The sequence below is a fragment of the Leptodactylus fuscus genome, chromosome 5 (assembly GCF_031893055.1).
Source record: "Leptodactylus fuscus isolate aLepFus1 chromosome 5, aLepFus1.hap2, whole genome shotgun sequence".
NCBI lineage: Eukaryota > Metazoa > Chordata > Amphibia > Anura > Leptodactylidae > Leptodactylus > Leptodactylus fuscus.
In genome coordinates, this window is record NC_134269.1 from 58,712,266 (window position 1) to 58,738,512 (window position 26,247).

Consider the following 26,247-nt stretch of genomic DNA (forward strand, 5'->3'; position numbering starts at 1 on the left):
CAGGTTAGGAGTATATTCGATAAGGGATCAGGGGAAGCAATCACATCTGGTGCAGGTGCATGAGAGGGTTGGATGCCACATAAGAAGACATCAGTATTATAAATGGCATGTGGCAGACGATGGGATGTGTTACGTGTATTGTATTAGAGCCCAGGAGCTTTCAATCCGATTATCAAACTTTTCAGTGTTGACTATGTTGGGGTCCTCTGTGGAGAGGATTTCTTCCTGGGAGATCTTACTCTTGAATTACAAAAATATTCTGTTCTATATTTTATTTTATATATATAAATTTTTTATCATTAATGTCACTGTGACAGATCCGTTATACAATAGCCACTAGCAAAGTCAGTTAACTTATAATGGGGTCCTTCGAGGTCCCGTCAAGTTGATGTAGTAAAATAGCATTGCATGCAAATTTGTTGAAGGCGGTGAGGGACAAAACTCAAAATACAAACTTGAACACGGCCTTCATCATAAACCATGGAGGCATTCCCATTTTGTCAAGTTGTCCAGCTTCTCAAGGAATTGTCCAGCTGTTAACCTTAGAGACCAACAAGGAACCTGAGAATCTCCATTAATACTCTATGGTAGCATAGATTGATTCAACAGCCTAGGGAAAGGAAAAGACTTTATCTCAAAATAATGAGAGCCATACTAGAAGTAATTGTCGATTTAGACATGTCAGTGTCTTCCTCAATGAAGGCCACTATGTACAGACAGGTATGGGAACTGGAGAGCAGTGTAGCCAGGATTATGGAGTTGCAAGGCCAAAACTATGTCTCCAGCTCTGACTCCTCTAGTTTCCCACATTCCGACTCTCACTCATAAATGGCTGACTGGCTTGGTCAGACAGAAGCTGTAACGCTCCTCTAACACAGCAAAACAAAGGCAGTGACTGAATTACCATTTGGTAATATAAAATTTACTGACTCAGTAATAAAATGATTATTTTTAATTATGACTTCACAGCTCTGGATATATCATTCTAAGCATATAAAATATTAGGTGGATGACTAGATACACCTTTTAAAGGGTTTGTCCAGGACCTGAAGTTAATTGATAAGGATGACCTATCCACGGTCATCAGTATCAGTTTGTTCCGGGTCTGACACCAGGACCTCGTCGTGATTTGTGCTTCGGTCACTGGAATCCATTTACTAGCTATATGGCTGGAAGCAGTACTGCTCCTATTCAAATGAGGCTGCAGTTCAGGCTCCACCACTACACTGGACAGACAGGAAGCTGCATATAGTGTACAGAGCTCCGCCCACCATAGTGCCAACCTGCTACCATTCACATTAACAGGCAACCAATCAAGACAACAGACTGTCATCAGACATTAAAAGCCTGCAAAATAGTTCGATTTGTATACAAAAGTTAAACATGGTGATGTTTTTGGGAGTACCCCTTTAAGGACATGGACAGATACTGTGGCAACTGAACGCCTGCCAACTGTGGTACCCAATGGCCATGGGATTTGGCAGGGAAGACTAAAGTATAACTCCGTCTTGCGTGCAAAATTGCATGGCTATGGGATATAGTTGGGTGTAGGGGTTAGGCCAGGTGCGGCTACTGTATTGTTTTGCCATATCCTAAGTACCGTATATACTCGAGTATAAGCCGAATTTTTCAGCCCAATTTTTGTGCTGAAAAAGCCCCCCTCGGCTTATACTCGAGTCAGCAAAAAGAAAAAAAAAATAATTTTTTTTTTTTTTTTTTTTAGGAGGGTGGGTCTATGACCAGCCACAATATTAATGTATATAATCTCCCATAAAATAGTGCAAAATTTTTTTTTTAAAAAGTAAATAAATAAAAGTTCTGAATCACTCCTTTCCCTAGAATACATACAAAAGTAGAAAATGACTGTGAAACACATACACATTAGGTATCCCTGTGTCTGACAGTGCCCGGTCTACTGAATATAGGGGATCTGCAGTGCTCCTGTTCTATCAGGAAGGGGTTAATAGGAGCACTGAACTATGTTCAGCCAGGCTGAATTCTCCGTGGGGGGAAATAAAGGAAGGGAAGGGGCAGACAGACAACCAAAACACCCCCTCCCCTTCCCCAGCATCTACTGCACCCAAAAACTCTGACCATTTTAATTTTTGAAATTTTCCAGTAGCTGCTGCATTTCCCCTCTAGGCTTATACTTGAGTCAATAAGTTTTCCCAGTTTTTTGTGGTAAAATTAGGGGGGTCGGCTTATATTCGGGTCGGCTTATACTCGAGTATATACGGTAGTTTGTCGATGTTTTATTTCACTGATCTATTGTAAAGCATGGGCAGTCAGTGTATATGTATATATATATATATATATATATATATATATATATATATATATATATATATATATAATTACAGTCCTATGAAAAAGTTTGGGCACCCCTATTAATCTTAATCATTTTTAGTTCTAAATATTTTGGTGTTTGCAACAGCCATTTCAGTTTGATATATCTAATAACTGATGGACACAGTAATATTTCAGGATTGAAATGAGGTTTATTGTACTAACAGAAAATGCGCAATATGCATTAAACCAAAATTTGACCGGTGCAAAAGTATGGGCACCCTTATCATTTTATTGATTTGAATACTCCTAACTACTTTTTACTGACTTACTGAAGCACAAACTTGGTTTTGTAACCTCAGTGAGCTTTGAACTTCATAGCCAGGTGTATCCAATCATGAGAAAAGGTATTTAAGGTGGCCAATTGCAAGTTGTTCTACTATTTGAATCTCCTCTGAAGAGTGGCATCATGGGCTACTCAAAACAACTCTCAAATGATCTGAAAACAAAGATTGTTCAACATAGTTGTTCAGCGGAAGGATACAAAAAGCTGTCTCAGAGATTTAACCTGTCAGTTTCCACTGTGAGGAACATAGTAAGGAAATGGAAGACCACAGGGACAGTTCTTGTTAAGCCCAGAAGTGGCAGGCCAAGAAAAATATCAGAAAGGCAGAGAAGAAGAATGGTGAGAACAGTCAAGGACAATCCACAGACCACCTCCAAAGAGCTGCAGCATCATCTTGCTGCAGATGGTGTCACTGTGCATCGGTCAACTATACAGCGCACTTTGCACAAATAGAAGCTGTATGGGAGAGTGATGAGAAAGAAGCAGTTTCTGCACGTACGCCACAAATAGAGTTGCCTGAGGTATGAAAAAGCACATTTGGACAAGGCAGCTTCATTTTGGAAAGAAAAATTGAGTTGTTTGGTTATAAAAAAAAAGGCGTTATGCATGGCGTCCAAAAAGAAACAGCATTCCAAGAAAAACACATGCTACCCACTGTAAAATTTGGTGGAGGTTCCATCATGCTTTGGGGCTGTGTGGCCAATGCCGGCATCGGGAATCTTGTTAAAGTTGAGGGTCGCATGGATTCCACTCAGTATCAGCAGATTCTTGAGAATAATGTTCAAGAATCAGTGACGAAGTTGAAGTTACGCCGAGGATGGATATTTCAGCAAGATAATGATTCAAAACACCGCTCCAAATCCTCAGGCATTCATGCAGAGGAACAATTACAATGTTCTGGAATGGCCATCCCAGTCCCCAGACCTGAATATCATTGAACATCTGTGGGATGATTTGAAGCGGGCTGTCCATGCTCGGCGACCATCTAACTTAACTGAACTTGAATTGTTTGTCCAAAATACCTTTATCCAGGATCCAGGAACTGATTAAAAGCTACAGGAAGCGACTAGAGGCTGTTATCTTTGCAAAAGGAGGATGTACTAAATATTAATGTCACTTTTCTGTTGAGGTGCCCATACTTTTGCACCGGTCAAATTTTGGTTTAATGCATATTGCGCATTTTCTGTTAGTACAATAAACCTCATTTCAATCCTGAAATATTACTGTGTCCATCAGTTATTAGATATATCAAACTGAAATGGCTGATGCAAATACCAAAATATTTAGAACTAAAAATGATTAAAATTAATAGGGGTGCCCAAACTTTTTCATAGGACTGTGTATGTATATATATATATATATATATATATATATATATATATATATATATATAGTACGTGTGTGTGTGTATTTTTATTATTATTATTATTTTATTTTTGTTTTTAAAACATGTTGCTGTGATGGAAAGCAGATGTAAGGCTGAGAAAAAAGTCATCTTTAAAAGTGTTGACATTTCTTTCAAGGTGTTTTCTTTTTCTTAAGACATAACTATTCCTTTTTAAAGTGGTGTTTAGCACAGAGGGTCACTTTTTGGTTATTAATTGTTATGCTTAAAGGCAAGCTTTTTCACATGGCAGCTGGGAAACATTTCATACAGATTTATAATTTTTTACCTTTCTTTATGTAGCAAAGGTTTGAGCTGTTGTTCTTCTAGTGTTGTGTATCTAAGGCATGTCGAGCAAATGGACCAGAAAGCACCTAGTTATACAAATGTGACCTGGGTGATGGAGTCTTGTGATCAATGCTACTAGACCAAGAAATACAGTAAGCTGACTTAAAGGGCTATCACAATTTCATCAAACCAAAGGTTTTCCTTGTATAAAATGTCATTTCTATATCAGATGTGTGTGGTTTTTGTGGTTTCTGGTCCCAGAATTCTATATTTACTGTTGTGGGTAGCGCCAAGCAGAAGAGAACAAGTAGGCATGGTGTAGTTCAGGGGTGCTCACACTTATTCAGCATGAAAGCTACTTATAAAATGACCAAGTCAAAAGATCTACTACCCACTTCATGTGGCCGGGCTTGTGGGTGGGGCCTGGGCCACAGCATTGTCAGATTGACATTGGATCAGTAACATTGTTTATTATGTTCTCTCACCTCCCTTGGGGCTCCGATTATTATACTCGGGGGGTCTGAAACGTAGATGTCTGAACCAGTGCAAGGAGAGCGGCACTGGTTCTTTTTTCCAGGAGGCGTTTGTTTCGGCTTCTGGAAGAAGCGACATGCTAATTCTTCAGACAGATTGCGCCTCGCGAATCCGCCTGAAGACACTCCCGACTAGGCCCATTTGGGCCTAATCCAGATCGCAGTGCTGTGACTAGATGCCGATGCACTGCATCGGCATCCAGTTGCGGCTGCCTTGTATTTTGGACCAGAACCTGAGGTGGCCCTCGCGTCAAATTCCAATCCAAAATACTCTGTCTGAACTCAGCCTTAGGGACTACTCTGATGACAGACTCCCTATCCGACAACAGTAAGCCGCATCCTTTTTCCCAGTCAAAACGCAAAGTGATAAGTCTTGTGTAAATTCATGAAAATAGGGCGAAAACAAAGATAAATCCTGCGTATACCTGTACAACATAAGCATTTAAGCAGACAGAAAAGACTCTGATGCTGTGAATCCAGCTGTATGCATGGATCCTGTAGAACCAGAGACATTTTTCTTTGCTGCTCTGCACTCCATTTAGTATATTGGTTTTCTGAAGGACGAACTTCCATTTCTTTTAATGCTGAATGCTTTGAAAGGGTATTAAAAACATAAGCTTCCAAAAACTGCCATCATTCCCCAAGAGAGGAAGTGACTTCTGTCCCCCGGCCTTGGACTCTGGACTTGTATTTCTTTTATTTCAGTTATTTTTCTGATTTGTATGGTTTGGAAGCTCACCAGACAAGCACGTGCGGGAGATTTTATTTCCTTGCTTTCATGTTGTTTTAAGCATGCATTCCCAGTATCCAGTAAGCCATCCTGATAAGTAAACAACACGTTGGAGATGCAGAACTGCTTGGATAAAGGCAGGTACACAAACAAGATTATATGCTTAGTGTTACGGCAGCTGGTGGATGGAGCCTGTTTGCAGGAGACAATTATATGGAGCTGCTACAAATCTATCGAATTTTCACTTACAGAAGGCTGAGGAAGTAAGGAAATCCCTGGCTCTCCTCACTATAGGCCTGGATAGGGAAAGTCTCTATGATTTCTAAATCCCATTACAGCTAGCCCAGGATGTGCTGTACATATTGATGCAACACTATTTCTGTAGATGTTCTATATACTATATGTTTATTCTGCCGTTATATTTTTTTTTTCATTTTTTTTTGTCCTTTTTTTTTTTGGTGGGTGTGGAGATGCGTTAAAGTAGTTTAATTTATAGATCCATCCACAGTTCTGTCCCACACATATAACTGTAGTGAACACTTTACTTTGGTAGAAGCAAAAATGAAAATTGAAGTTGTGTTTTTTTTTTTTCTGGCTGCAGATACCATAACATATGGTGGGAATATTGTAAGTCGGTGTTTAGTAATTTGCTGTACTTTGTGTTCCTTGCGTCTGAAATATATTGACAGTACCAGCATTGACAATACTAATGGGAGCGCCGGAGATGCCCAGCTCCTAGTATTGACAGTACCAATGCGATCACCAGAGATGCCCAGCTCCTAACAGTGACAGTACCAATGAGAGCACCAGAGATGCCCAGCTTCTAGTATTGGCAGTACCAATGGGAGCATCAGAGATGCCCAGCTCCTAACATTGACAGTACCAATGAGAGCACCAGAGATGCCCAGCTCCTAGTATTGGCAGTAACAATGGGAGCACCAGAGATGCCCAGCTCCTAGCATTGATAGTACCAGTTGAAACACCAGAGATAACCAGCTCTTAGCATTGACTGTATCAGTGTTAAGCCCTGGAGATACCAAACGCCCATCGTTGACAATAGTCAGTCTGCAACTTTGTAGGGGAAGGAAGGAATTTATAGCTGCCTTTGAAGATCTCAGTCACAGCCTAGTGTTGTATTCCCCCATGATAGTCATGTTATCTGTAGGTCCATTATTATTTTATTTCTAGCATTTACTCTTTCAGACATAAGTTCACTTATTCTGTTACCAGCAATTCATTTAAAAAATAAAAATAAAAAATTGAGTTGCGTTTCCTTGTTTTCCTATGCTGAGATCCATGTTTGTCTTTGGTTACTAAACCCCCCCGCCCCACTAAATTGCAAATAGACATGTATTGGTTTTCAGTACGTGAGCCCTTCAGAGTGTTGGATGCAAGACTTAGATGTGCAAGACTAGATTGTTACAAGATAAAAACACTATTGAATTTCTATTTGTGTTTTTATGAAAACCGCATGGTTTAGCTTAATAAAAATGGTGCACACAGATGTTAGCTTCAGAGAAATACAGAAATCTGAAATGTATTACAAACTCCTTTGTTTCTGTTGGATTACCTCAATTCTGGTACATTTTATGGGTCCATAATGATTTTTTTTTCAAGCACAGCATGCTCAGACTATGGTATTTCATTCAGATGGTTTTCAAAAAGGGCTCTTAGTAAGAAGAGAAAAAAAACACGCTTAAAAAGATACATGTAGAGGTGTCTGTACACAGTCCCACTGGAAAAGCATAGAAAAACAACATAAAAATCATAATGATAAAAACAAACAAGCAAAAATAGCACACAAAAAGAAAAGTATGTGTGGTGTTGCTGCTTACCTCTTTGGAGCAATGGCAACACCCTCGTTGCTCCAAACACTGTCCTAAGTGTCCTGATGATGGTTTGTGGTAGAAAGTATTTGGAAAATTACGTTTACGTTAAGTTCACACTAGTATTTGAGTCTCAGTACAGGAGACTCCGTCTCGGATTCCGCTCAAAATCAGTGGAGAGAAAAGTCCTGTACGGAAGTTTTTTTTTTTTTTTTTTTTCTTCGCCATTTGTGTCAGAAACCGGATAGAAGCTTGGTGGATCCCGGCGTTGTAGTTGCTTTTTAAGCAGATAGCTTCCGTTTTTTGGGTCCCCAAGCGGAAACCTGCACTCTAGTGTGAACCTAGCTTTAGTTTAAAAAAAAATAAAAAAAATTAATAATTCACCAAATGAATAAACAAAAATAAATAAATAAAAAAAAAACTGCAAGTAAAAAGAGAAAAAGTACTGTCAAATTTTGTTGACATGATTATGCCTTTCTGTAAAGTTAGAAGAAAGCAAGATCTTTGCAAAATACAGGAACCGTTGTAAATGTAGCAATGCAAACATTTCTATTGTACATTATCTCTAGGTAACTTCCACTCCTTGTTTTGGCTTAAAAACACTGATGCAAAACTCTATCGCGTGAATGACTTTTAGAAGACAGAAATTTATTTATGTGTTACATAGTTCCGGTTTAATATCACATATGGCGTCATTATCTTCATTAATCTGGATCTTTAAAAAAAAAAAAAAAAAAAAAGTTAAAAGGCAAATATGGCACAAAAGGATCAGTCAGTAGATTTATTTATATTCCTTTGTTGCCTATGTTTATTTGGCCGCATGATGCTTTACAGATTACCATGAAAGCTACATATGACCGAGAATTCAGCAAAACACCCCCAGGTTAAAATTACACACTGCGGATGGCACCCCTGACATGGCAGACTAGGTTTCAGGTTAGAAAAGTTACCGTAAAGCTGGAATTTTATGTAAACTGCAGCATTTTTTTTAGAAGTAAAAATAAACTCTGACCGATATTTTACGTTGCTTTGCTTATGGCTGCAGGCGTTAAGCGAGGAAACTTTGTAAGAACAGTTTTTAGTGAAAACTTTGGCTTTGCATTCTCTATTAAACTTCATTGTACTTCTGCAAAGGCTGCTCTGGGTTCACCTGTAGAAGAACAAAAAATATTCCAAGTTTGTCTTCAGAAATTTTGTTTCTTCCTATTTCTTAGTTTTCCTTCAAGTCACTGTATATAAAGGCAGCCCCTGTCCATGCGTCCTATTATGGCACATAGACGTCATAGAGAGAGGCCCTTTCTCCAGACCCTCTTTTATGTTTTTATGATGGAGAGAGGGATGCTGCTAACTGGAAGCAGCTCTCCAGACTTGAGCCATCCTTATTTCATATAATTGTCAATCCATTTAATGCTACACATCTGCAAGGGAATCATAGGACTGGCAGCAGATTCCAATGGCACAACAAGCTATTTTCTAACATGCTATGTGCTGGAGCCATTGGATTAAAGGAGTTGTGTTTCGGGAGTTAAGTCCTTTAAAGCGTAGTTGGCCTATACTCTGTCTACAATTTTTACATGGAAAGGAAGCTGAATTATGTGACACGGCATTGAGCAACACTTCTAGGAGAGAACCCAGTGTCTCACAGCTGGTTAGTCAGAGCTGTGGGAGATGAAGTCAGGACCGATTTTGAGTCAGAGTTGGTAAAGGATAAGCATTTAGACGACTCCTCCATCTAAAATGATTCATTATGTTTCATTATATTTTACAATTAATATTGTATAATTAATTATGTACATAGTTTGTTGTATATTTCCTTTACTTACGTCATAGCTTTTTAATGAATTGCTGTGGTGCATGCAACCCAGGGAGTATGCACAATGCGTTCTGGAAGTGGCAGATTTAGCGAATACTCAGGTTCTCAGACTCCTAGGGGACCAATGCCACCTAAGACATCCACTATCTTCAAGTACTACTACATAGTGGCGTCTGGTTAGGGTTAATGCGGCAGGTCTCCTCTAAAACATAATTGACCCCACAGTGTATGATGGGGCACTCGAATATTGACGATCTTTACTGCTTTTCACTGACCATGGCTGTCATCCATGCAGGAGGCGGGCAGTGGAAAAATAAAACAACCTGAGTCTGTAGTTTGGTTTCTCAAGTACACAGCTATGTTTTATAATAAAGGGGTGTTAATTAGAGATGAGCGAACAGTAAAATGTTCGATATTCGTTTCAAGTAGCCCCACAATATTCGACTAAAGTCGAATATCGAATCCTATTATACTCTATGGGGGAAAAATGCTTGTTTCAGGGGTAGGCAATAGAGATGAGCGAACACTAAAATGTTCGAGGTTCGAAATTCGATTCGAACAGCCGCTCACTGTTCGAGTGTTCGAATGGGTTTCGAACCCCATTATAGTCTATGGGGAACATAAACTCGTTAAGGGGGAAACCCAAATTCGTGTCTGGAGGGTCACCAAGTCCACTATGACACCCCAGGAAATGATACCAACACCCTGGAATGACACTGGGACAGCAGGGGAAGCATGTCTGGGGGCATAAAAGTCACTTTATTTCATGGAAATCCCTGTCAGTTTGCGATTTTCACAAGCTAACTTTTCCCCATAGAAATGCATTGGCCAGTGCTGATTGGCCAGAGTACGGAACTCGACCAATCAGCGCTGGCTCTGCTGGAGGAGGCGGAGTCTAAGATCGCTCCACACCAGTCTCCATTCAGGTCCGACCTTAGACTCCGCCTCCTCCGGCAGAGCCAGCGCTGATTGGCCGAAGGCTGGCCAATGCATTCCTATGCGAATGCAGAGACTTAGCAGTGCTGAGTCAGTTTTGCTCAACTACACATCTGATACACACTCGGCACTGCTACATCAGATGTAGCAATCTGATGTAGCAGAGCCGAGGGTGCACTAGAACCCCTGTGCAAACTCAGTTCAAGCTAATAGAATGCATTGGCCAGCGCTGATTGGCTAATGCATTCTATTAGCCCAATGAAGTAGAGCTGAATGTGTGTGCTAAGCACACACATTCAGCACTGCTTCATCACGCCAATACAATGCATTAGCCAGTGCTGATTGGCCAGAGTGCGGAATTCGGCCAATCAGCGCTGGCTCTGCTGGAGGAGGCGGAGTCTAAGGTCGGACCTGAATGGAGACTGGTGTGGAGCGATCTTAGACTCCGCCTCCTCCAGCAGAGCCAGCGCTGATTGGCCGAATTCCGTACTCTGGCCAATGCATTCTATTAGCCCGATGAAGTAGAGCTGAATGTGTGTGCTTAGCACACACATTCAGCTCTACTTCATCGGGCTAATAGAATGCATTGGCCAATCAGCGCTGGCCAATGCATTCTATTAGCTTGATGAAGCAGAGTGTGCACAAGGGTTCAAGCGCACCCTCTGCTCTGATGTAGCAGAGCCGAGGGTGCACAAGGGTTCAAGTGCACAAGGGTTCAAGTGCACCCTCGGCTCTCCTACATCAGAGCCGAGGGTGCGCTTGAACCCTTGTGCAGCCTCGGCTCTCCTACATCAGAGCCGAAGGTGCGCTTGAACCCTTGTGCACACTCTGCTTCATCAAGCTAATAGAATGCATTGGCCAGCACTGATTGGCCAGAGTACGGAATTCGGCCAATCAGCGCTGGCCAATGCATCCCTATGGGAAAAAGTTTATCTCACAAAAATCACAATTACACACCCGATAGAGCCCCAAAAAGTTATTTTTAATAACATTCCCCCCTAAATAAAGGTTATCCCTAGCTATCCCTGCCTGTACAGATATCCCTGTCTCATAGTCACAAAGTTCACATTCTCATATGACCCGGATTTGAAATCCACTATTCGTCTAAAATGGAGGTCACCTGATTTCGGCAGCCAATGACTTTTTCCAATTTTTTTCAATGCCCCCGGTGTCGTAGTTCCTGTCCCACCTCCCCTGCGCTGTTATTGGTGCAAAAAAGGCGCCAGGGAAGGTGGGAGGGGAATCGAATTTTGGCGCACTTTACCACGTGGTGTTCGATTCGATTCGAACATGGCGAACACCCTGATATCCGATCGAACATGTGTTCGATAGAACACTGTTCGCTCATCTCTAGTAGGCAACATTCGATCAAATTATACTTACCAAGTCCACGAGTGAGGGTCGGGCTGGATTCTCTGAGAAGTCTTCTCCGTGCAGCGTCCCCGCGACGTCTTCCGGCTCTGAATTCACTCTGCCAGACATCGGGCCTGGGCAGAGCCGATTGCGCATGCCCACACTACAAGAAAATGGCATCGAATTTTTCCATTCGAATAGCGAGTGGTACTCGATCGAGTACGAGTATTTTGAATACCGTAGTATTTGATCGAATACCTACTCGATCGAATACTACTCGCTCATCTCTAGTGTTAATACATATGGTATTGCTATATGAATGGGCCCGAATAACCAACTCTTTTTTTATTTTATTATTATTTATTATTATTATTATAATATATTATTTATCACATATACCTTTGACAACTGCAAGCTTTTCACACCAAATAAATAAATACATTTTTTAAAAATTTTATATATATATATATATATATATATATATATATATATATATATACACACACACATATGCTTATATACTAAAAATGTCCATATGTGTCCGAGCTCTGCATCCTGTTTGCTACATGTGAATCTATTAATGAATGGCAGAAGGTTATATTTCTATCATTACTAGCACTGGCCTGTTGTCTGCTATCAGGTAGGGGCCACATAAAATGTAAAGTGGAAGTTAGTGGCCAGGTAGGGGCTTTGACATTGCACTAAAAGTTAAACCATTGACAGGGTCCTTGTGTGCAGAGGAATGCGTTTCCTAGAAAACCGAGCCCCCCTCCATGTGCACCCCAATAGAGAGCATTTACCATAATTATGTCCAGTGGCGTAACTAGGAATGGCGGGGCCCCGTGGCGAACTTTTGACATGGGGCCCCCCCGACACCGAAGATCTCGACCGAGTCCCTCCTACGCATTCCTGCGCGCTCTATTATGTCCCATAGTGGCCCCTGCACACAGTATTATGTCCCTTAGTGGCCCCTGCACACAGTATTATACCCAATAGTGGCCCCTGCACACAGTATTATACCCAATAGTGGCCCCTGCACACAGTATTATGTCCCTTAGTGGTCCCTGCACACAGTATTATGTCCCTTAGTGGCCCCTGCACACAGTATTATGTCCCTTAGTGGCCCCTGCACACAGTATTATGTCCCTTAGTGGCCCCTACAGGACTAAATACTGTCACGTCATCGCTGACCGCTATACCAGGACAAATTGTGGATAAAAAAAAATCTGGTCCTGTGCATTACAATTTAGTAACTTCATGTGCCTCATATTAATAACAGTTAACCCTATCATGTCCCTCACATTAAGCCTTGTGTACCTCACATAAGAGTTACTGATATGTGAGAGACATGGAGGTAATAATAAAGTATCTTCATTACTATTACCCCCAAATGTCTCACATATCAGTAACTCTTATGGTGAGGCAAACAGGGGTTAATGTGAGGGAGATGATGGGGTTAACTGCTATTACTATGAGGCACATGGAGTTACTAAAACACAAGTAATCACCCCATATGCCTGACATTAATAAGTAACCCCAGTACGTACCTGTGTAGCTTCAGTTTCATTTTCCTAGAGCAGCTTCTTCCTCTTCTCTTCTGTGCTGGACGGCAGGGATAAGCCCCGCCTCCTCCTCTCATTGGTGGGCAGAGGACAGCAGAGAAAGGGAGGGGGGAGAGAGGGGGAGCATCCTGAAGCGCTGACAGGAGCCAGACCTGCAGCTCCTGTGTCTCAGCCGTTGCTGCAGCTTCGGGGCCCCCTGTTGGTGGAAAGTATTCTACCAACAGGGGGCCTCGATCATTATATTCGGGGGTCCGAAAAGACCTCCGAGCATAATGACAGCAGCAGTAGCAGCTGTCACCGGGCCCCTAATGTCCCGGGCCCTGTGGCAGCTGCTACCGCTACGATGGTGGTAGTTACGCCACTGTTTATGTCTCTTAACTTCTAGTCATGATTTTTCTATTAGGGAAAGGAAAAAAGTGTGTTTTGTCTTTGAAATGTTAGCTGCAGACTGTTGTCTGTTACGCGAGATAACAACCTTGCAAGTTTTACATCTTCTGTAATCGTCCTAGTAAGGAGAGATGGACGAGCTAATGAACAGATTGTCACGAACAGGACAATATTTAATCCGGTTGCCCAAGGGAACATTTTTATATGCCTGATTTACACACGCTGTGTGACTACTTAACACTGGTTTTAAGAGCATTTGATTTTGCTTAAATGGCCTGGCATTTTTATGACCTAATTTAGAGAAGACGGAGATACAGAGCCTGTTGTGCAAGTGTGTTAACTGTTCCCTTCCTTTCTGAATTCTGTAGCTTCTTCACGTGTCTACGGTAATATCTTAAGGTTTTGTATTCCTTTTTGTTTGATATGCCAGTCATCCATGACATTAATCCCCAATGACATGAGAAATGAATTACATTGATTACCTAATTACGAGGTCAGCCATCGAGGGGTGGCGTATATTAAGCAGAAAGTAAACACTTCTTAAAGATGTGTCAGAAGGAGGAAAAATGAGCTAGCATATAGATCTGAGTCACTAAGGTCAATTTGTGATGGTTAGGTGAATAGGTTGAGCCAAAATGGCTAGTCTTGTGGGGACTTCCTAGGATATAAAGTGAAGAACAACCAAACATGATGCGTGTAATGATGATCAGTCAGCTGGCAACAGGGACATGGGTATCGAAGGTTGATGTGCTTAGGAACCAAAGGCTAGCCCATCTGGTCTGATCTGACAGAATAGCTACAATAGCACAAATTGTGGAAAAGGTTAGACATTCTCCAGGCTACATAACTGATAGGTCAACAGTGAAAGATAGTCGGGGGTCCGGCACCCAGGTCCCTGGCCGATCAGCTGCTTGATTAGGCTGCAGCACTTGGTTGAACACTGCAGTCTCTTCAGTACTTGGCAAGAACCGTGACATATATTTGTACAGTGTCTGCTAGATATCACCGCTCATTGTATTCACTTAAATGAAAGTGACCTGTGATCAGGCCATGTGACTTGATAAATTTGACATCACATGATATTTAAAGCAGAAGTGGTGCTGAGGGTTCAACACTGTTCCTTCAACTACCCGATCCACGTTGGTCCCAGCTTCCCCCTAGGTCACTCAGGATCTTCGATTGATGATCTATTGAAAGGATAGTGCTAGTAAGCTGACAGTCTGTTTTGCTGGTATCTGCCCCAGTTGCAGAGATATCCGTGCCATTATATTCAGTATCCCTGCACTGTCAGAGGGGCTGGTCTTACAGCTCAGTGTCATTGCTGGCGCTGAGTAATGCCCCCCTGACAGTACAAGACTACAGAAGTGTACCTTCAGGGGCGGGGTGTTCCTTTCTGCCCAGTGATAATGTTCAGCAGTAAGGTTGGCCCTAAATTTAATCTTCTTAATCACATCAGTATACCCCAATGACAGTGGTCTGTTTCAGCCGGAGACTGACTCTGCCATAGTGTTCAAGAATGGTTTAAGAAAAAGACAAATACTTCAGGGTATTGACTTGGTCTCTAAATTCCCCAGATCTGTAGTATGTGCTGGGGAAAAAAAGCGTAATGCATGAGGGCTCCTGTTATTCAGTTTACAAGACTTGAAAGATCTAATGCGATCATTCTGATGCCACAGATCAGAGCTCCTCCAGAGGTCTTATGGAGCTATTTTGACTGCACAATGGTGGTCTACACAAAATGAGTCTGGTGGTTTTTATATTGTGGCTGATTGGTGTATAGAGATTATGTGTATGTCATTAACATATTCTGCATTTAATAAAAATGCCTGACCATTCTCCCATTGAGTTCACTGAGTTGGCTAGCTTCTTAGCACTGTTCTTTGAGCTATCTAAAAACGTGTACATCATGCCTTCTCTTGAGGCAGAAAAAAACACTCCAAATCCTATTGAGATTAATGGGACCCCTCAAAAAACACTTCCAAAATGCAGTGACTTTAATTGCCTCAAATAAAATGGAGCTGTTTTTTTTAAGCTTTACAAAAAAGCAGTGTGAACCCCACCCTGTAGTTGCTATTTGATGACTAGTAAATTGTAATTTAGTGTGAGGCATGTTAACCAAACTGGTCACGGATTTTAGTACACAATCAAGTGTGAAGTTGTTGACACAAGTTGGCGTTTCTCATGGGGCACTCAGCTGTTTTAAATGATCAAGAATATTATGGCTAGAATTAATTAGAAGGACAGAAAATATGCAAAGGAAAAACAACGCTCAATGTGATATTTTACTTTGCATAAATGATAAGGACATCTTTGCACAAACACATTTTTTTTTAGTTTAACAACTTTTTAGATCTATTCTATTAAAAATGTTTTACCATTTTGTTGTTGAGTTTTCTCAACCTTGTTGTAGCTGGCACAGGAACCCCAGAAGCTCTAGATAATTTGTACATGCAAACCAGTCTGAAACTGGAGGAAGTGAATCACACAGGTTGTGTACCAGTGTACAGATCGAGGAGAGCATCCACCAGACTGTGCAAGGCAAAGAGGACCTCACAACCCATCGGTTGTTGGATAAAACAATATAGCTTTCATGTGTATGGGGCGCTAACATGTATTGTAATAGACTGAATTTATTGCTGACAAGATGTATCAGCTTTATAGTAATTTGCTTTGTTTCTTGTTATCCATAGCGAACGCTGATGTTTAGAGCAAATTTTTTGTGATGATAATTTTAGGTATAAATGTATTATTTATTTGTTTATTGCTAGGTCTGGGAGGAGGATACGGAAGACACGTAAATATGACATCATCACAACGCCAGCTGAGCGAGTAGAAATGGCTCCTCTCAATGAAGACAATTTTGAGGATGAAGACTCGACAGTGTTTGATGTGAAATATAGATATAGGTAAAGAACAATATTCTATTCCGGTTTATTGTGATTTGATATGCATGTTTATGGGAGTTTTTTCTTTAAATATTTTATAATTTATATTTCTTACAGTTTTTTATTCTGAAATGCCACTAGCGGGAAAAAAGCACGCTAGCGGTCTCCATAGACCACCATTGTGAGGGGACGGATTATGATGTGGATTCCGCGCAGTAATCCGCCCCCTCTGTGCCCGTGTGAACGGGGCCTTATAGTGGCGTTGTATTGGGAATCAGCTGTAAATATCTCTGCTCAATACCACTAAAAATATGCCACTGGACTGGGTCATGCAGACTAATAAGAGAGCAAGCACTGATTTAACAACTTGGGCTACTCAAAAAAATACTTTTTATAAAATACAAAAAAGTTGTAAAAGAGAAAAACAAAGATTGAACAATAAAAAATTAATACTAAAAAATAATGCAAAATATATCTGATCTTTGAAGCCCTTTGGTAAGGGCTTTAGAGGACCTGTCATGTCATCTGACTTCTTAAGTTGTGCAGATAGATCCACACTGAGCTCATCTTGAGTTTGGCTAGTTTGTCTTGAAGCCAGTTACATAGAATATTATGACCTCTTAACGAACATCTTGAAAGGCTGCAACTTAGTCTCCTCCATTGGGTGGTCAGGGGCGGATCCAGGGCCGGGCGAGCCGGGCAACCGCCCGGGGCCCCGCACCCAGCAGGGCCCCGCGGCAGGGCCCAGACCTAACAAAACTCGGGTCGGTCGGCAGGGCAATTGCCGAGGGCCCCAGCACTTGCAGGGGCCCCCTGTCGGTCCTCTATCAATAGCTGCAGCGCCCTGCACACAGTGTGCTTCACACATATACTTTTCCTATTAGGAAGTATATGTCGGAAGCACACTGTGTACCTCCAGCATCGGCTGATAGAAAGCAGCCAGCCAGGGAGCTGCAGCTATGGATAGAGGACGCTCCCTCCTCACCCCCCTTCTCTGGCTGCCCTCTGTCAACCAATGAGAGGGTGAGGTGAGCCCAGGAGGCGGAGCCTATCGCTCTAGAGAAGATCCCTGCCGACCTGCATCCTGCACATGAGAGGGAGAAGTTCAGCAAAGTGAAAGTAAAGAAAGAACACACAGGTACAGGCTGGAGGGGGGAGGGGGGGTTACTCTGCCTATTAATGTCAGGCATTTGGAGTTATTCATTTAGTTTTGGTAACTCCATGTGCCTCATATTAATAGCAACTAACCCCATCATGTCCCTCACATTAACCCCCTGTGTACTTCACCATAAGGGTTACTGATGTGTGAGATATATGGGGGTAATAATCATGAAGATACTTCACTATTACCTCCATGTCTCTCACATATCAGTAACTCTTATGTGAGGCACACGGGGTTAATGTGAAGGACATGATAGGGTTAATTGCTATTAATATGAGGCACATGGAGTATTTTAGGGGGCGTTCACACTACCATCAGTGTCCGCTGCTAATGTCGTTCAAAATCTTGCACGGACATTAGCAGTGTCCGTGACATTCTGCATTTATTTAAAGGGGCTCTATCAGCAAAATCATGCTGATAGAGCCCCACATATGCGTGAATAGCCTTTAAAAAGACTATTCAGGCACCGTAAATGTTCTATTAAAGGGGCTCTATCAGCAAAATCCTGCATATAGAGCCCCACATATGCGTGCATAGCCTTTAAAAAGGCTATTCAGGCACCGTAAATGTTAAATTAAACTACCCCCCCCCCCCCCCGTTTTAAAATAATAACTTAAAAAATAATGTGCTCTACTTATGGAACGTGCACCCTGGGCGGGCATTCAGGGTGTGTCTTCATCTTCTTCACCGCCTCTTCTTCCTCTGACGTCTTCGGGTCCCGTCCTCCTCCGGCGCTTGCTCGCGGACACTGATAAAAAAAAATAGCCCGGGCACATGCGCAGTAGCCGTAGTAGAGGCCGCGCGCTACTGCGCATGCTCCCGGGCTATTTTTTTTTATCAGTGTCCGCGAGCAAGCGCCGGAGGAGGACGGGACCCGAAGACGTCAGAGGAAGAAGAGGCAGGGAAGAAGAAGACGGCGCACCCTGAATGCCCGCCCAGGGTGCACGTTCCGTAAGTAGAGAACATTCTTTTTTAAGTTATTATTTTTAAACGGGGGGGTAGTTTAATTTAACATTTACGGTGCCTGAATAGCCTTTTTAAAGGCTATGCACGCATATGTGGGGCTCTATCTGCAGGATTTTGCTGATAGAGCCCCTTTAAATTCCAGTTCCATTTTTAAATAAAAGCATTAAAACATATATGCTAATCGTACCTGAACGTGCACCGGGGGCGGGGATGCACGATGCTACGTCATCTTCGGGCACGCCTGCCTCTTCTGTCTTCTTGTAGTGACGCCCTCTGGTTCCGTGTCTTCTTCCGTCTTCTTGTCTTCAAATCCCGCGCCTGCGTAGTAGCGCTTCCCTCCGGAGCACTACTGCGCAGGCTCACTTGCCAGTCCCCGTAGAACTACACAAGCGTACTGCACGCTTGCGAACTGCCATTAAGTAAAATGGTGAGTGAGCCTGCGCAGTAGCGCTCCGGAGGGAAGCGCTACCACGCAGGCGTGAGATTTGAAGACCTCAAGCCGGAAAAAGACCAATAGGAAGCCGGCAGAAGAGACGGGACCAGAGGGCGTCGCTCCAAGAAGAAAGAAGAGGTAGGCATGCCTGAAGATGACGTGGCATCGTGCATCACCGCCCTCGGTGCATGTTCAGTAAGATTTGCATATATGTTTTTATGCTTTTATTTAAAAACGGGACTGGGGGTTAATATAACATTTACGGCACCTGAATAGCCTTTTTAAAGGCTATTCACGCATATGTGGGGCTCTATTAGCATAATTTTGCTGATAGAGCCCCTTTAAATGGACATCAGGTGCATTGTTTTACACTCCGTGCCTGTCCTAAAGATGTCCGACTTTTCAAGCGGACAGAAAAAACCTACATGTTGGGTTTTTGTAAGTAGGGCCCCTCCACAGTCAATTGCCCAGGGCCCCGCAAAGCCTGGATCCGCCACTGGGGTGGCTACTCATGGACACAAATAATATGGTTAGCGTATCAGTAGGTGATAACATGTCATGAAACCATGCTGTGTTCAGAATAGGTGCTAAACCTATGATATACATACCTGGACTTGTTCAGCTTTGAGAAAAGGTAAGAGAGGGCACATATGTATATAGCTATAGACTGGTACTACTCTGCTAAATCCCTCACTGTGATTATTTTTTCTGAAGCACTCTTTTTCCAAATATATAAGTGCCTTTTAGTATTGACTACCAATACAAGTATATGGTTAAGACCTTCTGGGTCATTATATGTTGCCTGCAAGGTCTCTTATTTAGTTCTCTTCCTTTTGCTGGAGGAAACGTTTGGCAAAAGGGTGGCGCCCGAACAGGAAAGCAAGGGTCATCTCGGCACAAAGAAGCAACTCGATATGCAGTAGTTACACATCAGCCTGTGAGGTATCTTACTTGGGGACAGAGAACTTGGCAAAGGAGGCGCCAGCACACGGAGCAGGAGCCATCTTGACAGGGAGAAGGATACAGATTTCTGTATTTCTAGCTTTTCAATAGGAGTTGAGAAATATTGTACAATAAGAAAAACAATGATGTGGAGGGAAGGCAGCTTATTGAATAATGGGAAAGTGAATACAGGTTTGTGCTTCAAGGAGAAAAATCGGTGTGTCTTTAATGTTATGAAGCAATGTCAGGGAGGAAGGAGTAAAATATACGTGGGCATTTTGACACTAAGTACGGCCCTGTGAAGGTTACAATAATCCTGATGTTGCCCTTGGTTCATATGAGTCTGACACCTCTGGGTTAAGTGGACAGTCTTTCCTTGCGCAGCAATATTCGTATGTGCTGGAGATCAGCCACACTGCAGTACGGTGGTATCCATAGCTGAATTTAGCAACGTCATCATCTTTGGAATGAGGTTGCTGGAAATAAAATAACAGAAGTGTAGTGTATGAGAATACATATCTGAAGAAGTTAGGAGATAAAGCAGGTCCCCTATAGTAATGTTTGCAACAATTTTATATAAAAAAAAAGTCATTAAATCTATTTAACCCTTTTACTAAATGAATGTTTAGGATCTCGCCATCCTGAAAGGAAACATCTGAGACTAGTCCATTATGTGACATGTGGTTTCCCCTTTGACACTCCGTCACTGCACCTGATAATGTTGACATTGTTCCAGTCCCTTTCCATCCCACCCAAAAAATATTCTGTTATGAATTAGAGATTGTGTGTACAGGACAGAGTGAATAGATACATAGCAAAAATAAGTTTGTCGGTAAAGGCAATAGCATCCTTCCTTTTTAAGGATCAGTGTATGAGATGTGTTGCCTTTGTATGAAACCTGTGATTTCTTCGAGTGCCATATTACAGATCCATTCATCATGAGACCTTACTGCTTTTACAATAAATAAGGTCAAAGCTAAGCGACTCTAATGTGTCTGTATTCTGTTTAATCTACAGTATACAGTATGGACTATTGAGGGAATCGCCATATATGTTAAGATGAAAATCCCTCTCTAAGGTCATAGTTGGTCTTGCTGTAAATCTATGGCAGGTCAGTCGCAAAATCTGCGTGTCATGTGTGGCTTGTGCTGTGGAATCGCTGTAGATTTCACCTCTACCCTTTACTCTGTGTGACATCCACAGTAAAAACCTAGGCATTTCCACTATCAAATCAAAGAATATTCAGCTACATGTGGATGATATTTTTAAAACATGTATTCATTGTGATTCGGTGCAGAATCCATACCACAAACCTACAGCAAATACTGTATGCCATGTCTGAATTTACCCTTATAGTAGTGTACAGGATAGTGTTGGATTGACATCTTGGAACGAAGTTGAAAATCTCATTGGCTCACTATACTGTATAGTATTATGGGGGAGGATTGTGTCTAGCGTGCTTTGTGAGAATACATCATATTTGCAGCTCTTGTGTCTGGAAAGGCTTAGAATTTGACCCTGTTTCCCAGTATGACCTATGTTATGCTCCTGTTTGTTCACTGTCTGCCATTGTATTTATTGTGTTCATTCTTATTGAGGTTTTCCATACTGTCAATCATTTCTTAGTTTCTCCCCTTATCGCTCTGGTAAGTAATAGTACATCCTGGCAAGTAGCACGTTCGTGCTCAGGTCAGTACTATTACTGACCAGTAATGGCGTGGGCACAGAAGCTATTACACCCAGCACTCGGCTGCATTACACAGCCGAGAGCCAGGACGAGCTGCCCCAGTGAATTAACCCTCCGCGACATCGAGAGAGTTTTCTTTCTCATCACCCCCCCCACCCCGGGCACCCCCCGCGGCGAGATCGGGGGGTGCCCTGATGAATTTTATGCAGCCCAGAATCTGGCTAGTGACCCCGAGCTGCTAGGACCCCTGCTTACCTGGTTGATCCTGCTTGTGATGCTGGAAGTGTGTCTCTGAGTCTGCAGAGACACACTTCCTATATAGCCTGCAGTACATGTGTATTGCAGGCTATAGTACTGGACCAGCAATCAGAGTATTGCTGGTCCAAGTATAGTTATAAAACAAAAAATGTAAAAAAAGTGTAAAAAATAAATAGTGTGTGAAATAAATAAATAAATTAATAAAGCCCCAAAATTCCCTTTTTCTATAGCAAATGAGTTATTTAAAAAAAACACCTAAAAATTAATAAAAACAATGCATATTTGGTATCGCCGCATCCGTAACAACCTGTATCATAAAACTAAAACATTTTCACTTATATGATAAACGTCGAGAAAAAAAAACGGAAAAAAAACCCGACGGAAATAATGATTTTTTTGCCATCTCACCTTAAAAAATATGCTATAAAAAGTGATCAAAAAGTCGTATGTACACCAAAATAGTACCAATGTAAAGCACAGGTTGTCTCACAAAAAATAAGCCTTCAACCAACTCTGTCAATTGAAAAATAAAAATGTTACGCATCTCAGAAGATGGCGATGCAGAAAACATTGATTTATGTCCCCAAATGGGTTTTTGTTCGGCAAAATTACTAACGCATAAAAAAAACTATAAACGAGGTATCACCGTAACCGTACCGACCTGCAGAATAAAGTTCACATGATACTTATGCTGTACACCATGTGGAAAAACATTTAAAAAGTAAAATGCAATGCCAGAATTGATTTTTTTTTTTTTTTTTTTTTTTTTTTTTTTTTTTTTTTTTTTTTTTTTTATCCAGCAAAAAAGAGTTAATTAAAAAATAGCCAATAAGCTATAGGCACCCAAAATGGTGTCATTACAAAATGCATCATATCCCGGAGAAATACAAGCGCTCATATGGCCACATCAACCAAAATCGCCAAATGCGTCAGGAGGGGAATATATAAGCGGTGCGAGCGTATGTCAGGGTACAGACCAGTTTTGCAGCTTACAAGAAAAAAAACAATAGAAAAGACTCCCAAAGTGACCCCCCATTCATAGGCGCTACTGAGAAATAGTAGGGAATTTGGTGCTCCCAATGTCCCAATTATGGTATGTTTTGCTGTTAACCCCTTCTTTGTTACGGAAAAATGTGGTTTGAAATGGAAAATGTGCATAAAAAAGTGACATTTGGAAATTTCACCTTCATTTTGCATTAATTCCTGTGGAACACCTAAAGGGTTAATAAAGTTCCTATATACAATTTTGAATAGTTTGAAGACTACCGTTTCAAAAATGGGGTCATTTATGGGTGTTTTCTATTATATAGGCCCCTCAAAGTCACTTCACAACTAAATAGGTCACTAGAATACAAAATCTTTACATTTTCTTGAAAATCTGACAATTTGCTACTAAAGTTATAAGCCTTCTAACATCCTAGAAAAGTAAAAGGACAGTGAAGAAACAATGCCAATATAAAGTAGACATATGGGAAATGTTAATTAGGAAGAATTTTGTGTGATCTGACTGTCTGTGTTTTCACGAGAATAACAGAAACTTTCAAAATTGATAATTTTATGTAATTTTCAGTATATTGTCCTTTTTTTAACAAAAAAACGCAAAGTATAATGACCAAAATTTACCACCAACATAAAGTACAATGTGTCACGAAAAAACAATCTTGGAATCACCTGGATAGGTAAATGCAATATGAAGCTATCCTCACATAAAGTAAAAGACGTCATATTTGAAAAACAGGGTCTGAGCCTTAAGGCCCAAACTACCCTGCGTCCTTAAGGGGCTAAGCACTTATTTAAGGGAAGACTGTCACCAGAACCCATCGTACCAATCTAGCCCATAGATAGGTAGGTTAAGGTCACATGAATCAGTTACCCCCATTGAATTGGTGCTTTTGTTGCTGACATTTCACCTTTTTTGTCAACATGCAAATGAGCTCTTTGGAGCAATGAGGGTGTTACTATTGCTGTAAATAGCTAAGCAGCAATGCCCTCATTCCTCCAAAGAGGAAGACTCTACCCTATCCATCTGCTGGCTGGGTTCTAGAGACAGATTCTCTTTAATAGCTAAAGGCACCTTTACATGGTCCAGTTATTGGGGCCTGGGAATGGTCATTCCCGATAATTTGCTCATACTAGTGTGATCACCTGTCATGTAAGCAAACAATTTTTTTGGTGGGTGTTTGCATTTTTTATGCTGTATTTTATGCCCTGTTTTACGTGGATCAATGTGGCCCCGACAAATGCAAACTGTACATGGATACAGACACAAAGAACTGCTACATCTAATGTAGGTAAGAGTGGGCAGCAATCGGGAGCAAACCAGGATACCCTTTATAAAGGGGCCGTAATACTCTGCAGGACGTGTCCTCAGAGATCTGCAACCTTGGAAGATTCATAGAGAGTATCTATTCACTGCATTCAGCTGTTTGTAAACAGCTGAGAAGAATGTTCTCCTGGAGAATGACCTGTCCTTCAGATATGACAAGGCCTTTGTATGGCCATGTGAGAAGCTTGTAGAGGTAGCAATCCAGGCCTTTTTTGATTAATGTGGAGAAAAGAAGAGAACATTCTATTGATCTTCCTGAAACGCTCGCTGGGCAATGTGAGTGTTTGAGCCGCTCAATCTCCCTCTGTGCTTCTGGCAGGCAGTTTGAAGTCAGAATTTGTATGACTTAAGGCATTCAGATGAGTTGGACAATGAAGCTTAAAACGTGTCGGTGCCTTTGCATTTAATGGATATATAAAATAGAATAATCTTCTAGGACAATGCTTGCTTTGCAAAAAATAACTAATCAGTTATGCCGAGGATCATTAACCCCATGTGGTCGCCGGCACTTAAACAAACTATATGAATACTAAGAAGTGTGTTATATTGTCCAGAATAAAGTGAATGGGCAAGAGCTGCAATAGCAAGACACAGCCCATGGGCAAGCGTGCCGTGGTCTTTGAAATCAAAGCAGACCCGTGTTTCTAATCTTAGCAAAGTCGACTTTGTTGTTGTGTTCACACAAACAATTCATTCATACAAAGGAAACTTTGCAAACTGCCCTTTCCTTGTAGTTTGTACAAAAAAGGGGCAATCCAGTAGGGATCCTCTACTCAATTCCCAGATGAGAGATGATGATCCCACCTCTCTACTATGAGTCAAGACGAAATGATGTTAAGAATTTAGTTTTCACTCTTATTTTAGATGCTACTTTCCCATTCCATAAAGAGACACAATAAAGTGGTACGTTAATATTAAACCACTGGGTTCCTATGTGTGCCAATGTATAAGATTCATGCACAGCCCTATATTATGCAGATGAGGTTAAGATTTATACATGTTGTTATATTATATATCTAAAAGAGAATTCTGTGTGTGCTAGAGATACCCTAATATATGTACACACCTATGCCTTTGTGACATGTTAGACTCCCCTTAAAGCTATCCCTGACTATCACATTAGATAAACTAATAAAGCACAATAGCAGACCCCATTTTGACAGTAAGAACTTCAAGCGAGAGGAATTTGTGAAAACACTTGGGATGAAATCTTTTGGGACACAATCAAAAATCCCTTGTTTTCGTAAGCATGAGTAATCCCATCCTAATTTTTCAATTATTGTTTCAAGATGGCCACAACTGGTGATTGAAGCGTCGAGGATCCTGCCAAAAGAAAGCAACTGTTTGTTTGGGTGGAGAAGCAGTTTGATGTGTTGTGTAATATTGTCGAATGTCTGAATATGTTCCAGTTTGAGTCTGTTGCATGTTTTCTGTGGAAAAGAGAATCCCACAGACTTGTGAAGCAGGAAATATTGTTGTCTTACACAATGTGAGCTTGTAACATCTTGTTTTTTTTCCTTGCCCAACTTCAAAAGTTGTCCACAGACTTAGATTTTATGTCGGACCACACAGGTCAAAGGTCCGGCTGCATATTGTAAATGTTTTTGTGGGTTTATTGTCTGTATGGCAATTTGGTTGACCATTATTGAAGGCTCAATAATAATACAGTAGTCCTGCACGTCACAATATTATACTGGTCTGGAAAAGATCACTGTATGCTGAAAATATTGGAGATCTATGCCAGCCATATGCCTGGAGAGAAATCTACACTATGCCCACAGCATGGCTGTGCTATGCACCCTTTTTCAGGAGAGTGGCACGGGTGGCCCAGAAATTCCAGCTGTGCCAATTTATGTTGCAACTGTTGTTTAAAAACTTGGAACCTTTTTGTTCCAGAAAACTGTTGTAAAATAATAATGAATCTCCCCAATTATTGCCTGAGGCCATTGGAACTTGAGGGACTAGTGTTTGTGATGAAGTAAGATATGACGCTAGTTAATAAAACAGATACAACCTGTTCTGATGAGGACATTAAAGGGATGTATAGTCTACTACTTTTCCTTCAGAAACATTGGCACTCGGCAAGCAATAGTTCCAGAGCCAGATATTTTCCCCTTACATCCATACACTGCTGAAGTTTAGAG

The 26,247-nt window shown here is 41.4% G+C and overlaps 1 protein-coding gene across 1 annotated transcript in view; it reads left to right on the forward strand.

The window, feature by feature from the left end:
- The window catches only part of FAM174B (family with sequence similarity 174 member B), a 49,089-nt gene that overhangs the window by 16,461 nt on the left and 6,381 nt on the right, over window positions 1-26,247 (forward strand). The window contains exon 2 of the mRNA XM_075273293.1: window positions 16,213-16,350. Within this exon, the coding sequence (XP_075129394.1) occupies window positions 16,213-16,350 (138 nt within the window). The remainder of the gene's footprint in view (window positions 1-16,212; window positions 16,351-26,247) is intronic.